The following is a 17,439-nucleotide window of genomic DNA, read 5'->3' as shown; positions in this document are numbered from 1 at the left end:
GGTTGGTATGGCCTTATATGTACTGATACCCATAGCATTAGATCTATAATGAGGGGTAGGAATGCACTATTTACCTGAGTAATGAAAGAGGTGGTGAGGTGGATGCAGTCCGAGCAGGTCACAGCGGCGTCCCCATACTCCTAAATACATATCTGCAGAGTGACGTAATAAAATGACATCATAGCGCCACCCTGTATGAGCACGCTGATGTCTCGTAAGCCACAGTCTGCGGTTTACAAGGAGACTGACAGTGATACGGCAGGGAATTCATGTTTGCTCTGTCACAGGATTGAACTGTGCCGGCGTCATGTTGATGCTGACACAGTTCACTGCGGCAGTCTCAGAAGATCTGGGGTTCCTGCCAAGATGTACGGGGCCTGAGCCCCAAATATTTGCCACTAGTGACGCCCCTGAGTAGTTAAAAATATAGAGCACTACCACCTTGTACCTGTGCACGCGTGTAGAGGTCCTAGAGCTGGGGTTGCCACCCTGTGGCTTGGGCACCATATGCGACTCACAAGACCATGTCGTATGGCTTTCGACTGTCTGCCACCTGGGTGCATTAGCACCAGGTGTAGCAAACAACTATGAACAGAAGGCCTCCAGATATTGAAGTTGGGGAGTAGCCCTGTACAGAAGAACAGATCGGAATGCACACATATAATGGCAGAGGCATGGGGATGACAAATATGGTAAGCTGAAGATGGATGATACTGCTAGTTCTGAGGGATACTTGAAGTTAGATGTAATAATGTGTTGTATACTTTCTATTTGAAAGCTTTTTCTTTCATTATACTGATAATGGGGGCTCTAGGTGTTACTACTGGGAAGTAGGAGGAGGGTTTGATTGTGGCCCGCAACCATCTCTCAAGACTGTATGTGGCTCTCAAGGTAGGAAAGGTTGAAGACCACTGTCCTAGAACGTCACTTGTTATAGTGCATTGTATGCTGACCTGCACTGCCTGTTCATTGAAAAATGAAATTTGCTTATAAGCATTCAACAATAGCTAATGTAGTTGAAGAGTGTTGACTTGTGGCACATTTTTGGGAATATTTTTTATATATTTATATACAATATTTTGCTGAGTGTATTAAGAGATCAGTAAATAGGAAACATCCAAATATTATCCCAAGCAGTAGAAGAGTATTTGTATGAACCAAGTATAGTCAGTTTCTTGTGTCTCTGATGGAACATTGCCTCACTTGTCAGGATGAGGTGTATTTCCAGGACTGGTTACTTTGGAAGGGTAGATTGAATTTGATGTCCCAGATTGCAGCGTTGAGTAAACCACCATAATTAAATAAACTGTTGATTTCATTAGGGAACGTATAGTAAACAACCAATTCATTCATGTGTCTCTTGTCTATTCATAGTGAGTACAGCCAAGAGGTTGTGTACTACACATCAGGCAACATCCCTCCTACACCCGCAGCACCGAAGCTTATTAGAGCTGGAATTACGTGGATAAGTCTCCACTGGACAAGGCCAGATGGATGTTTTCCAGAAGAGGTCATTTCATACACTTTGGAGATTCTGGAGGACACCGTATGTAAATCGCTGGCTTTGTTTCTTGTGATTTTCACCCTGAATAAATTATTGATTTACAAATGTTGCCAGTCACTGTCAGTAAAAATGACTTTCATCCAGTTGTTTCCACTTTAGGACTGCACAATTATTGTAATGCCAATATGCTTTTCAATTGTGTCATTTTGTTTTTTTACCTTATACTGGTTCATCTAGTATATACACAGCTCAAAAAAATAAAGGGAACACTAAAATACCACTTCCTAGTTATCACTGAAATATTCCTGTTGCAAATCTTTATTTATTACATAGTGGAATGCTTTGAAACAATAAAGCATAAAAATGATCAATGTAAATCAAAATTAATTGCTGACACACTTCAACCACATGATGCCTAGCATTGTCATGCATCATAAGACACCCTGCATCAAAATAGGTCTGAGGATCTCATCCTGGTACTTAATGGTAGTCATGGTATTTTGGGAGGGCTATGTGGCCCTCCAAAGAAATGCCTCACTACAACATTACTGACCCACTGCCAAACCAGTCATGATGGAGGATGTTGCAGGCAGCAGAATGTTCCCCATAACGTCTCCAGACTCTGTCACGTCTATAATGTGCTCAGAGTGAACCTGCTCTCTCATCCATAAAGAGCACAGAGCACTAATATCAAAACTGCCAAATGCCAATCGCTCTCCACGTTGTTGGACTGTAAGCGCAACACCCACTTGTAGACATCGGGCCCTCATACCACCCTCATGGAGTTTGTTACTGACAGTTTGAGCAGACACATGAATGTTAGTAGCCTGCTGGAGATCATTTTGCAGGGCTCTGGCACTGCCCTTCCTGTTCCTCCTTTCCGCCTACGGTCCCCTTCACGTCTCCTGGTGTTCTGAACTTTCTGCTGGTATCTTGCTTCATGCTCTGGACACTGTGCTTACAGACACGAATACCCTTCTTGCCACAGCTTACATTGATTTGCCATCCTGGATGAGCTGCACTACCGTAGCAACTGTGTGTTGTGGACATCGCCTCATGCTACTGGACAGTTGTGCTGAAAAGTTTACATCCACGGCAGAATTTTTACTTTCTTGGCCTTTTTTCAGAGAATATTTTTCTACACTCACGGTTCTGATTAGTGGTTGGGTGAAGCCATTTATTGTGAAACAACTGTGTTTTCTCTTTTCAAATCCTAATGACAACACAAAACATCCAAATGATCCTGATCAAAAGATCACATACCCCATTAATTAATACCGTGTTTTGCCCACTCTTAACATCAATAACAGCTTGAAGTCTTTTGTGGTAGTTGTGGTTGAGGTTCTTTATTTTCTCAGATGGTAAAGCTACCAACTCTTCTTGGCAAAAAGCCTCCAGTTCCTGTAAATTCCTGGGCTGTCTATCATGAACTGTGCACTTGAGATCTCCACAGAGTGGCTCAATGATATTGAGGTCAGGAGACAGAGATGACCACTCCAGAACCTTCACTTAGTTCTTCAGTAGTCAAAGACAGGTGGTCTTGGCCTTGTATTTTGGATCATTGACATGTTGGAGCATCTAAGTATGTCCCATGTGCAGTTTCCCGGCTGATGAGTGCATATTTGCCTCCAATATTTGCTGATAATGTGCTGCATTCATCTTTCCTTCAACTTTGATCAAGTTTCCTGTGCCTCTGTAGCTCATAACTCCCCAAATCATCAGCAATCCACCTCTATGCTTTACAATAGGAATTGTGTTCCTTTCATCATAGACCTTGTGGACCTCTCTCCAAATGTAATGTTTACGGTTGTGGTCAAAAAGTTCAATTTTGGTCTCATCACTCCAAATTACCTTGTTCCAGAAGTTTTGAGGCTTGTCTCTGTGCTGTTTTGCATATTGTAGGCAAGATACTTTGTGACATTTGCACAGTAATGGCTTTGTTCTGGTGACTCAACCATGCAGCATATTTTTCTTCAAGTGCCTCCTTATTGTGCATCTTGAAACAGCCACACCGCTAGTTTTCAGAGAGTACTGTATTTCAACTGATGTTATTTGTGGGTTTTGCTTTGCATCCCGAACTATTTTCCTGGCAGTTGTGGATGACATTATTGTTGGTCTACCTGACCATGGTTTTGTTTTTACAGAACCCCTGATTTTCCATTTGTTAATCACAGTTTGGATGCTGTCAACAGTCAATATCAATTCCTTGGATATCTTTTTGTACCCCTTTCCTGTTTTATACAGTTCAACTACCTTTTCCCGTAGATCCGTTGACAATTCTTTCACTTTCCCCATGACTCACAATCCAGAAACATCAGTGGCTGGATGAAAGATGCAAGAGTCTGTCTGGATCACAGAAACTCACTCAGCTTTTATGCACACACTTGGATTACAAGCAAACAGGTCACAGGTAAGGATTGTTACCTTTAGTAGCCATTCAAACCCATTTGTGTCAACTTCTGTGCATGCTATCAGGCCAAAATTTCCAGGGTATGTGAACTTGTGATCAGGGTCATTTGGATCTTTTGAGTTTTCATTAGGATTTAAAAAGAGAAAACACAGTCGTTTTACAATAAATGGCTTCACCCAACCACTGACCATGAGTGGAGAAAAAGTTTTGGTGTTATCATTCATATTCTCTGAAAAAAGGCCAAGAAAGCAAAAATTCTGCCGAGGTATGTAAACTTTTGAGCACAACTGTACCTGTAGGGGTGAGAGCAATGACAAAATGTAAAAGTGACCAAAACTGACAAAAAGGATGAGAACAGAGAAATGGTTTGTGGTCCCCACCTGCAGAACCACTCTTTTATAGGGGTTGTCTTGCTAATTGCCTATCATTTCTACCTGTTGACCGTTCCATTTGCACAACAGCAGGATAAATTGATGCACAATGATTGTTGCTTCATAACTGGACAGGTTGATTTCACAGAAGTGTGATTGACTTGGAGTTACATTGTGTTGTTTGTGTTCTCTTTTTTATTTTTTTGAGCAGTGTATAAGAAAGTTTCTTACCTCACTGGTATCGAATGGTCGCAACGCAGCCTTCTGAACCGGAATGAATGCAAAAGGGAGGTGGAGATGATGGCATAATAAATCATTAACAACATCCTGATAGGTTTAGCGTGAAGCGCATCAGTGATGCTGCTACCTGGTTATTTCTGGAAATGACCTATGACATGTTATAAACCTGAAGAAATAAAATATTGAGAGTTTTTTTAATAGCTATTTAGGTGCTGTGTTTTTTTCCGTTTTGCATCAATATTGCTTCATCTAGTCTTAAAGATAATATTTAAGACCAGAAGTGTCTAATAGAGTTTGGTGGCTGTGGATGGATAACGCCTTCATACATCTGACATAAATGCTTGTATAATAAATAGAGTACACAACTATATGCTGCAATGTTCGCATAGAGTTCTAAGGGGCAACTGTATACAAAATAAAATCATGGTTGAAAGTGTTGGCACCATTGAAAATTGTTCCAGAAAATTAAGTATTTATCTCTGAAATGTATTGCAATTACAGATGTTTTGTTATACACATGTTTATTTCCTTTGTGTGCGTTCGAACACAACCCCCCCAGCCAATTGAACACCTTTGTCAAAACCACAAAAATGGGCCTGACAAAAATACTGGGAGAAAGGCTTCATTTTCTGGGACAATTTCAAGGGTGCCAACACTTTTGGCCACGACTGTACATCATGTTTTCTTGTTGTACAAGTTTCAACAGCTATATATATTCGTACTATTTTTCTTGAAGATACTGAGTAACATAGCTGCCATCACCACCAAGAAGTACATATCCTTCAGAGCTGTAGGACTCAAGCATGATGGTGATGAATCCTAAAGCTGGTATACACATTATTGCTCAGGTGACGGCAATCCCCCATACACAAGAATACTAACTTGGCCTGGTGCTCCAGTTTTCTCGATGAGACATCTGCTACCAGAAATAGAACTTAGATAAGACAGTCTTAAAATTGGGCAGATTTATCAAACCACCCAAACCACTGATTAATCCAGCACATTGTAAGACGGTCTAGTCTGTTTGCAGTGTGGAAGAGTTAGACCATTTTGACCAATATAAAATATGCCCCTACAATCATGGCCTCAGGTATAAAGCAATAACGCATCCCTCTGTGGCAATCCGACCCCTGGTACCGAATTGGATCAAGAAAATGAAGGGACTGCTGTACTTAGTTACATCAGCAAATTCGGACATTGTAATAGGCCACACATAAGTTTTCAACCTATAAACAAAGAATGTTTCCTGTCGCTGACAGCAAGCAGAGATCCTAAAAATGTTGGGAATATAAAAAGCGTTGTGGCAGTTTTTATATACACATGAATAGAAAACTCCATGAAAGTGCGCTTCTGCTTTGACACTACTTTGGATGAAATATTAGATCATTTCCTTGTACTCTAGTTCTGGATCTGGGTTCCCAAATTGTCCGCGTGGTCATTACAGACGTTTTTATTTCTACGGTATAAAGAACCAAGGTAGCTGCCGTACGGATAGTATCTACCTGCTACACGTCTGTTTTTACCTCCATCAGTCACTCCGTCATCTGTGCACGTAGCCAGTTCAGTGCACTGGAAACATCAATTTAATGTACAAGACAGGACTGGGAAAAAGCTACATATGATGAAGCAGTAAATCATTGACTACTTTATAACCTAGAGACGAATTGTAAGAGATAAGCCCTACAAGCTCACTTTATTTTTAAAGATAGTCATTTGTATGGCATAATATCTGATAAATATGATGTGGACTGGAAGATTTATTTCTGTTTCTAAATGATAATGATAACCCTTGCAATTCATAGATGGATGATGGAATTAGATATTTATCACCTATTTTGTGTAAAATACGATTTATCAGGATCCCCTGGGAGCCTCACTAAGGAGTAGAACATAGGTCCCAAACTCCTATTCTTCTTCATTGTGATCTGGATTGAATGGTGGGCCATGGTTGTACATGATCACTTACATTCTATTGTGTGTCTATGGGACTGACATACATAGCCATGTGCACTGTAATCTGCCCTACCTTCTTCATACAGCATGTGATGGAACATGACACATTATTTATGGAGTCCATGGCAAAAATATCTACTGTACATGTGAATTCTGTGGTCCACATTGGTACAATATTGTCTATTACGGCTTCATACAGCCAAGAGCTATGATAAGATTTTGTGAACCTATAATATCCAGCCAAAGGTCTGAACCATAATAAAAGACCAGAAGTATCATAAGGAGCAAGAAATCTTTGGAACAGAGATTTGAGTCTGTCCAAGAAGAGGTGGCTGACCTTTTAAAGTGTACTCTACTTTCAAAAGAAAAACTGATATAGTACTGGATTCTTCAGTATATTCTTTTTTTTCTCAATTACTCGTTTAGAGAATTTTGATGATAACCAGCAGCACGGCCCACCCATGGTCTGTGCTGCATGTTGCACTAAACTAGGCTGCATCCTGAACCCGTGGCAAGGCTGCCTTCCTTACTGAAAGAGTAAGAGTCATTGGACCTTACAGTGTTGTCACGATCCATTTTTGGATGCATGGCAGCTCTGGTTCCACTTTGATTTAAATGTAGCGTTTTTCCTTTCAGGTCAGTGGGGGTTAATGTCAGTTTCCCCTGCTGGCAGTGTACTGCAATTGCAGAGTTGCTCGGTCAGCTGATGTGGGTGGTGACCACTGACACCATCCTTTAAATAGTCACCTGATGCATCAGCTGTCGGTCCTCCCAGGCGGAGGGATCAGGGGATGGTGGTTCCCTCTGTATGTAGTGAAGGTATGAGTTTGGTGATACAGAGGGGATGCCTCTGTTGTCGGTTCCTCAGAGTTCACCATCCTTTGGCAAATGCATGCTTGGAAATAAATGTTCAGGTCTGGACCTGTGTGTCATTGAGTACACGTGGGTGTCCACCAAAAACTTCAGGTGGACGTAAGCAACTGGGACCTGGAGTTCTCCGGCCATATCGGGTATCAGCCATTCTAAGCCCGGGGACTTTCCAGCTAGAGTTACCCCCAGTATTGCACGTTCACAGCTTATTCCACAGGTCGGCGCTCTGGAGATTTGTGGCGCCTCCGGAGCCTACGTTATTGCCATCTCCATTGAGCTGCATTTGCCGTAAACCTGAGGATCAGATGACTGCAGAGGTGAACCCTAGTGGATTGAGACGTCCTCACCGTATATCGTTTCCAGTGAGGTCCGGTGTTGAGGGTCCAGAGGCCCCTCATTGAAAGGGGGGCACTGTCACGATCCATTTTTGAATGCGTGGCAGCTCTGTTTCCACTTTGATTTTAATGTAGCTTTTTTTTCCAGTGGGGGTTAATGTCAGGTTCTCCTGCTGGCAGTGTACTGCAATTGCAGAGTTGCTCGGTCAGCTGATGTGGGTGGTGACCATTCACATCATCCTTTAAATAGTCACCTGATGCATCAGCTGACTGTCGGTGATAGAGCAATCTATGTTGACCAATCCTGGAGTAAGGAGCTCTCTGGCTGCAGTGGTGAATCAGATGGTATTTTGGAGTTCGTGGTCTGGTTGCCTTTTTTCTTCTGTGCGGTGCTTTGCAGCATAGAAGGCTATTAAGCTAAGTTTGTTGTGTTTTCCTCATCTGTCTCTGTCCCCTGTGTTGTTCCATCTGCAGTGGTGAGGCTAGCGCCCTTGTCGGCCAGTGCACTAGCCAGGGCAGTGCGAGGTGACAGCAAGGGACGAGGTTCCTGATGGCAGTGGAGGGAAGGACCCACTTAGGGCATTAAGGGAGTGCAGGGACAGGCTCAGGCTGGAGCAGGAGGTGTATATCTCTCATTCCATATCTGAGGGGCAAGTTACTTAGTTGATGTAAAAAGACTAAAAGAGGAATGAATGTGTCACGTGGATATATGTCTTTTTACATCAACTAAAGAACTTGCCCCTCAGACTATGAGGGGTCATCACAACAGAACCAGACCCCAATCAGAGGACAATAAAGCATTCCTTATCTAAGAACTGACCCAATATTTATGGACATAACTGCTTATCACTCATGGTAATTCTGCTTCATGTCACCTGTCTTATCCATGTTTTTTTTTTTTTTTTCTGTGCTATGTTGTGCATAAATATGTGATTCTTCAGAATTTCTTTTAGTCTTTGCCTGATGAAGAGACCTGTATAGTCTCGAAAGCTTGCAATTTGTTACCATCTTTTCAGTTAGCTATTAAAAGGTATCAACCACTGAGGACTCTCAATTCTAAATATTTTTCTATCTTCTGGCTAACACGGTACCAAGATATATATCTTTCCTGTATCTCCTGTGATGTGTAACTCACTTTGCTGTTTCCATAAAATCACTGTTTTGTCAGCAGGAGATAATTACTACAGAACAGCTGATCTAGTGCATACTAGTCCAGCCACACACCCAGCACCGATTAGCAGCTCTCTGTCACTATGCATTGTATACAGAAAGCTGCTAATCGGTGGTGTTATTGGGGTTATAACAGAGCTCGATCTTCATCAGAGAAATCTGTGACTCTATTATAATTGCTGTTATAATTGCTGCACCCAGCAAATTATCTAAGAGCAGGTAATTTACTACCTCACGTTGCTGTCAGATTTCATAGCAAAAACCTACTGAAAGATTCTCTTTTAAAACTTGTATTTTTCACCATAACACCAAGTCAAGACGTCACATATTGCAGATGTTTTTTGTTAGCCTTTTTCTTTCGCCTGTTTTTCAGGCATGTGTTGGATCTGTTTTTCATCCATTTTTTGTCCTTGTGTCCTTTTTACCACCATTGTCTCATTTGTATTGTTCCTATACAAAAAAATGAGGTTTTCCAAGCTTCTCCTAAAAAAAAAAAATAGCTTGTCATGGGTTTACTGTGACAGAGAGGGGCCAGAAGACCATGGTGTCTGATTTCACATACTCCTGCACTGATTGATAGCACTTCACCATAATATTAAACAGGTTTCTGTTAGCAGTGCAGGAATTAATCTGTTGAGAGCTTCTGGAGCTTTCCTGCTTTGATGGTTCACGCTGTTCAGTGTTGGCCACTCCCCTCTGCTATATATACGCCTCTGGTTATCAGGGATTGCCAGTGTTTGATAATTCGTGGTTCGGGAGTTGCAGGTGTTGGTTGATGAAAAAGGCGTTTGGAATGTTGTTCTGGTGACTATTGCTTGGTGATTTGTCTGTATGTGTATCCTCAGCCTCTCCTATTGATTTTTTCCTTTCTTTACTTCCCCGTGTTCTTTTCTGATGTTTTGTGAGTGCATTTTTGTTATGTTTGGTATTTTCATTTATCTTTGTACTTCTTCCCTTGTTAGTCTGATTTCTGTATTGTTATGCACTACAACTCCCCACTTCCATGGGTGGTAGAAGGGAGAGATAAGGGCTGTTTAAAGAGCTCAGCTAGGCACGTGGCATGGGCATCTTCACCATCAGAAGTAATCCGAGGAGCAGGGATAGCTAGGGGCCCTTTCCTTTAGGGATAGGGAAGGAGCCCCTAGCTCTGTGTTGTTCTTATCTGGAGAAGTATGTGATGGAGGCTCAGGGGGATGCCCCTGCTGCTTGTCCATTAGGTAAACTGTACAAATTGCTATAAAATTGACAACTGACAGTGCTGGTCTGTGCAGGTTCCTAAAATGTATTATGCTATCCATCAATACCATACCATGTCTGTATTATAATAAGTAAATGGGCTAAAAAATGTGCATTTTGTTTGTTTTAATAAAACTTCTGACATGATTGGTCGTGTTCTGCTTTCAGGACAGTGTATTTCAACCTGCGTACACTGGAGAAGAGTTAACATGTACTGTGAATAATCTCCAAAGAAGCACACAATACAAATTTAGGGTAAGTCTTTTGAAAAGGTCCAAAGTAATCGGAGAGCCAGCAGATGGCGCTGTTTGGTATCTATTCTTCTATCTTAGTATTGTGTGCGGGATATATATATATATATATATATATATATATATATGTGTGTGTGTGTGTGTATATATATATATATATATATATATATATATATATATATAATTTTGATATTTTAATAATTGATGTGAATCTTAAATTGCAAAATCCATTATCCCGTGCATGCATCGTTATTTTTTGTGAAACATTTAATGAGGTTGTGTACCTGCTTCAACAGGAGAATAAAATTTGGTCACGAGGTAAATGTCAAATCAAACTTCTTTAGTTGATAGTTAAAAATTCTTTATTTTTAAGCTTTATTGCAGTTACAGAAAACGTTTCTTTTGCCCAACACATGCATTTTTATAATTGATATTTCTTTTTTTATTTTTTAATTGTTGCAATTACTGTATAAATCATAAAATAAGGCAAAAGATGTATTGGGCTTGGGATAATAGTTTAAAATAAGGCAATGTTATGTGTAGACAGCTATTACACAATTTTCTGAAGTGTGTGTGAAGTCTATAAAGCTATGGTTGTAGTTAAAATTATTCAACCCCTCCTGCAAATTAGATTTATTAGTAAAATTTATAAACTTTGTACGATTTTCAGTAAGCCAATTAAAACAAGCTTTTTGGGGTCTTGTGAACTTCCCCCTCCGGCATTGCAGGTGATTCTTCTGTTTACTAGATATCACACTTTGTCATGACTTCGTAGGGGCCTCGTAATCAGAAGAGAAGCCCAAGATGACTGCATTCAAGTTGTCTGTTGCCTTGGTTTACGAACATGGGCGCCAGACCGGAGTCCTACAAATCTTTTGTATTTTTTTGTATTTTGTATATTTTAGTAGTTAGCAGAGCATCTTTTGGCTGTTATGACCTGATACATAGGCAAACAGCTTCTTGCAATATTCTTGAGGAATTATAGCGCATTCATCATGTGCAATGGCCTTCAGTTAACTTTTTTGGACTACTCTTGACAATCCCAAAATATTACTGAAGAGATGAAATCATTGCCTTCCTCAAATAAGGAAATTATAAAAATGATAGCAAAAACATTAAATGTTCCCAGAGATGCAGTTTGAAGCGTATTTCACAAGTTCTGGGTGCACTACCTTATGGGGGCAGAAAGTGGAAGCTATAACTGGCTGCCCCAGATTCCTGGTAAGGGTGGTCAAAAACCCTGGCGTAGCTACAAAAGACCTACCCAAGATTTGGTAGCAGCAGGAATAGAAAGGCACATACTAAACGCTGAAGGTCTCCATGCCTAAACTCCTAGACATCCAGCTCTACCGACCCAATTGCACAGGAAAAGCATATCCAGTATGTTCACAGCCATTTACATAAGTCACAGAAGTTTTGGGATTCTGTTCTGTGGAACAAGGCAAGCTTTCTGGGCCTAATGATGAGCATAGGTCTGGAGGAGAAAGACGCATATGTTGAAAAGAACACCCTATAGCAGAGGTGTCAAACTGCATTCCTCGAGGGCCGCAAACAGGTCATGTTTTCAGGATTTCCTTGTATTGCACAAGGTGCTGGAATCATTCTGTGCAGGTGATTAAATTATCACCTGTGCAATACAAGGAAATCCTGAAAACATGACCTGTTTGCGGCCCTCGAGGAATGCAGTTTGACACATCTGCCCTATAGTGTAGCGTGGCAGGGCCTGGTGGTGATCTGGGGCTGCTTTGCACCCTCTGGCAGGTGGTACCTCAGAGTATTAATGGCAAGTTTGATTTGCGATAGGGTGGAAAATGATGTGCGTGTGGAGCGGCTCGACCCTCTGCTCACGCACCCTAAATACAGCTGTCAATTAACACGTGAACGGCAGCAGGCGCAATTCCACTCCACCCGCAGCTGTTGGAGGCAGACAACTGAATAACGCAGCCATCATCTGCTGGCAAGAAAGCATGCTCTATTTCCAAGTCTTCTTCAAAGAAGGGGATCTAATACATGACTTAAATCTACCTCATGTATTCGGAAGGGACTAAAGTGGCATTTGTGTTTAATTTGGAGAAACCATTTCTTATTTGTAGTATTATTGAGGAATTTAATTTGATCTTGTTTGATTTATTGCAAACAGAAGATTTGTACATTTTGCTAAAAAGCTAAAAGGGTTGAATAATTTTGATCTTGCCAAAGCAAATGTTGTACCTGTGCATCTTGCTAGATCTTCATTTTGTATTTTCTGTTCATTCCCCATAATGACATTTGTATTTGTTATATATTTTACGCCTGCCATTCTTTTAATAAGATCATATGGGACCTATTTAAGATCATATACTGGACAGCAAGAAGACATTTGTTGTAATGAAGGTCGTTTTATTCACAGTCCTTCTGGACCATTGACTATTAATTGTCCCCATTAAAGTAATTGTCTCCTATTGCTGCTTATACTACAGCTTATTGCCTCAAATGTTGAAGGAAGTAGCAGTCCGAGCGAAATATTGGTCTGCACCACAAGTCCAGACCGGCCGGGTCCACCATCTCGACCTGTGGTTAATGGGGCTGTTGCTGCTCATGGCTTCACTGTTCAGTGGGGTGAGTACACGCTAGATAGCCATGCCTTATTATTTATTTTGCTTGCTTATAGAGCACCATCATATTCCTCAGAACTGTACAGACATGTCCCCATTGGGGCTCACAATCTAATTTCCCTATCAGTATGTCTTTGGAATGTGGGAGGAAATCAGAGAACCTGGGGGAAATCCACACAAACACGGGGAGAACATACAAACTCCTTGCAGATGTTGGTGGGATTTGAGCCCAGTGCTAACCACGGAGCCCCCCGTGTATGCTTTCCTAATGGTATAAGCATCATATTCTGGTATAATGTCACTGCGTGATGACATTTACTGTCTACTGAAAACAAGCAGCACAGGAGACACTCCGGAGAGTTATTGTCTTAATATGGTGCAATTGGGAGACACTCTGCTCCAGTACACAGAATGTAACCGCATGCAGAGATAAAGACGGATGGAGCATTTTAATAAATGTCTGTAATGGGAAAACGTCCGCTGAAATAAATGAAAAGGAATCTCATTCATATTCAGACAGACACCCGCCTTATCAAGCTCACAGATAAGCGACCTGCAGTCTTCTCTTGGCAGTGCTGCTCCTGACAGTTTGGGATGCTAATAAAGAGCTGTATATGGCGACATGCAGAACTTTGCTTGTAGCGAATACTGTTTTTTTTGTAAATCGTGGCATAATGATGAAATGATTTATTGTGAATGTGTTGGAAAGTAGAGTGCTGCTTGGCGCTTGAAATCTGCTGCACAGTGTATGCATCTTTACCCTTAAAGAGGTTTTCCCATCTCCAAGATCCTTTGCCAATATGTAGTAGGCAGGTACGTACTGGGACTGAAATTCAGCCCTGGCATTTGAAATTGTACAGGCCCGTGCTGTCACTGTCACCAAGCACCAGATGGGATATATTACTAATATTACCCCGGATGGAGGAAAGCAAGATTTACTACAAGACCAATATATCTAATAATACCCGTGGCCTGCTGGGGTGAGTGACGGAGTCAGCAACTTTATGCTTCGTCGCAACTCTTAACAGTATGGGTAACTTGAGAACACTGATTCTGTTAACAACGTAGCAGACAAGGCGGCCCACAACCAGACAGGCCCTTCTGGCATTTGCCAGAAATGCCAAATGGCCAGTCAGGCCCTGGTAGTAGGTGTACTACTAATAATAATGGCATATACAAGTGCTTCTCACTGAATTAGAATATCACCTAAAAGTTAATTTATTTCAGTTCTTCAATACAAAAAGTGAAACTCGTATATAATATAGAGTCATTACAAACCGAGTGATCTATTTCAAGTTTCTATTTCTAATTTCCAGATAGAAATGTAGTATAGTTTTCCTGATTCACTATGTCTCCTTACCCATGTGCAGGCATTGCAGGACCATAGGTATCCATGGTTACGACCACTGATATAGTGACAATTAGCTAGTGGTTGTAACCATGGATACTTTATGTCCTAAAATGATTGCACATGAGTAAAAAGACACATAATCAGTCAGAAAAACTATTCTACATTTCTAATTTGTTATTTGCTAATATTATTTTAATATTATATTATATATAATATTATAATATTATTATAAGGACGTAGATCTGGGGATTTATTATGATGGAATATAGGCTGAACTGGATGGACAAATGTCTTTTTTCGGCCTTACTAACTATGTTACTATGTATTATTACGCCTACTACATATTGGGATAGGATCTAGGAGATGAATTTACCCCTTTAACGCTGCAGACAGAGACCCCTCTCCATCATGACGACCTTCATCCAGAAATATTCAGGATGTGAAATTATGCATAGCAGTGACAGTAGGTCCCCAGTGCCGCCTCGTTATCCGGATGAGTACATACCTGCCCTCTGTGCTGTCCAGCAATGCAGCTGTCGCCACTTATCTTATGTTACATCCATAGCCAAGACTTTAGAAGAGTGCTGAACATCTCTGTCACATAAGAAAAATTGAGGTGGCTGGCTGTATGAACATACAAGGCCAGGCCAAAATAAGGAAGCGCAGTGCTTCTCGGGGCTATGATGATATAATTTTACAATTCTTTTAGTTCTACACCTGCGTGCTCTGCCAGCTCATGTAATGGGTTTGATTGTTCTAAGAACATCTCCACATGTATCTACTCCACACAACAGCCAGGAACAATGGAGCGCTGGCGTTGAGGTGTTTGCCTTAATTCCGACATTGTTTCCCCTTCCATGGCAGAATGGACCAACAAACTGAACCTTGTATACACTTTAGAAAAGGCTTGATTATCCCATGCTAAGAATAAAAAATCTTTTGAATACTGGAATAAATGAAACTCCACCTCATTCAGAACAACGTTATAATTTATTATGTTAACCGTTGTAAACTTGAGCACCATTAATCAGATAATAATAAGAATGTTTATACCATACATATCTTCATATTATATAACTGCATTTTTCTCAATTATGCAAATTTCTTATTAATCTCTACATTTCTTCAAGTATACCCCAATATTCCTTCTTCCTTTTTGTACTACTCTTAACCCCTGTTATTGTCACTATTTTTTATGACTTATTATTTACTGTGGTTTACCGAAAATGTTTTTATGTTTTTGAATGTTAAAAAATAAAAAAATACAAAAAAGAGAGGATAGAGAGAATAGCGCTATCTCTTAGTGGGAATTCACATAGTGATTTTCTTCCAGATGCTCCCGAAGATAATGGTGGCTCAGAAATACTGAAATACCTTTTGGAGATCTCTGAAGGGGCTTCTGAAGGTGTGTTGGCAAAAAGTTGCATTCTTGACTGTAGTATGTTATTTTATATGAATTTCTGTAACGCTAACACGAATATGTAATTGCCTTTGCTCTACAAGAATATTGATTGCCTGTGTGTGGCCTCTGCAAGTCAACCCAATAAAAGGTTTGTGGCCATTGATTACGGTATGTTCTTAACATTTAGGTCCCTGGAGTCTCTTTAAATGCAACAATTGTCAATAATAATTGAAAAAAAAAATGGTCTAAATACATTTTCAATTGACCAGATTTCTAGTGGAACCTATTGTGTTTTTCCCAGTTCTCGCTCTTAAAGGGGTTGTCCGGTTTAGAATGAAAAGTGTGCAGTTACTCTTTTGAAACTGCTGACTTGTGAATACTCCCAGCTGCCGCACTGTGTTCTGTGAGGATTCGCCAATGTCTGCTGCGGGAATGGAGGTGAAGTATGTGATATGCATACTCCTGGGAAGAACCCGTCTAGTGGATGTGGTCTCACTCAAAATAAGTGTGTTGAGCAAGTCCGCGCCCGTCTAGTAGGAGTATACATATCGCATACTTGACCACCGTTACTGGAGCAGACATCGGCGAATCCTTGTAGATCAGCTGTGGGAATAGTTACTAGTCTGCAGTCACGCACAGTGACTGCAGACTTGTCATGCTAGACTGAACAACCCCTTTAAGGCTGTCATACACATTAAAAGAACGCTATCGGAACCTCTCAACTTTTGTGGGACAATCAACCATTTGATGTGCATGGAGGCTTCCTGACTCTCCTGCTAGTTGCTGTCAGGGGAGAGAAGGCTAGAGCAGTTGGAATGCCTAATCCTTTTTGTTTTCAGCAGCTTTCTCCCCTCTCTCCATTGAAAACCCATGAGCGCTCAGCTGAGCTCTTATGTCTATGGGGTATCGGGACAGATGGCTGTCTGCCAATTGAACATTTGGCCAAAAGCTAAATTGCATATGGCCGCTATACTTTGTCTATTTAGGGTATATCTGTTAAATGTTTTGGGTTTGCAGCAATTAATGCAAAATTTTGGTAAAAATTCAGTGTTTACATATTTTTTGCAAGAGTTTTTCACAAAAATAAGCTACAAAATTGTCTAAACACACTTACTTTCTGCATCTTCCTCTTCTGTAATTGCCAATCTGGGTGAAACATACCGTACATTTTTTTTCATTATTTGAAGTAAATTGAATTGTCTATATAATTGGTTTTAAAACTAAATAAATATAATTTCAGGAACCTCTACACATAGTATAAAATATTGTAACCTTAAAAATCCGGTTTATCCAATGTCACCCACGTCTGACTGACAAACAGACTGTGTATATTAATTTCCATTCATTAATCAGAAATCTCCAGAAAGGATGGGGAAATGTTAGGGAACGTTGCACAAACAGATGAGCCACGGCAGAGTCAGGATGGAAGACAGCAATAGAGTCACTTCTTACCAATTACACCGTTAAGATTGCTTGTGCACCGCTAATGAATTCCAAGAAACAGGCCATCAGAACCTAAAGTCTGTTCTCTCTTGAGGTTTGACTTCGAAGAAAATAAAATTAAATGTGAACTCAATAGATCGAGAAGATGCACATCATCAACCCCTCTATTAAATGTATAGTAAGCTGATACTGTCACATCATCCTATACTAATGAACATAATAGATGGAATCTTAGGCTTTACTTTCTATTCACGTACATCAGAATCATATGCATTTCATCCTTATAAGTGTTAGCCGTCTTAAAACTAA

At 40.6% G+C, this 17,439-nt stretch overlaps 1 protein-coding gene across 1 annotated transcript in view; it reads left to right on the top strand.

Moving 5' to 3' along the window:
• FNDC3B (fibronectin type III domain containing 3B) overlaps window positions 1-17,439 on the top strand; it is a 598,527-nt gene that overhangs the window by 412,838 nt on the left and 168,250 nt on the right. The window contains exons 13-16 of the mRNA XM_069727312.1: window positions 1,375-1,546; window positions 10,258-10,344; window positions 12,800-12,938; window positions 15,619-15,690. Of these exons, the coding sequence (XP_069583413.1) occupies window positions 1,375-1,546; window positions 10,258-10,344; window positions 12,800-12,938; window positions 15,619-15,690 (470 nt within the window). The remainder of the gene's footprint in view (window positions 1-1,374; window positions 1,547-10,257; window positions 10,345-12,799; window positions 12,939-15,618; window positions 15,691-17,439) is intronic.

The sequence above is a fragment of the Ranitomeya imitator genome, chromosome 5, assembly GCF_032444005.1.
Source record: "Ranitomeya imitator isolate aRanImi1 chromosome 5, aRanImi1.pri, whole genome shotgun sequence".
Lineage (NCBI taxonomy): Eukaryota > Metazoa > Chordata > Amphibia > Anura > Dendrobatidae > Ranitomeya > Ranitomeya imitator.
This window is presented reverse-complemented; position numbering and strand designations above follow the sequence as displayed.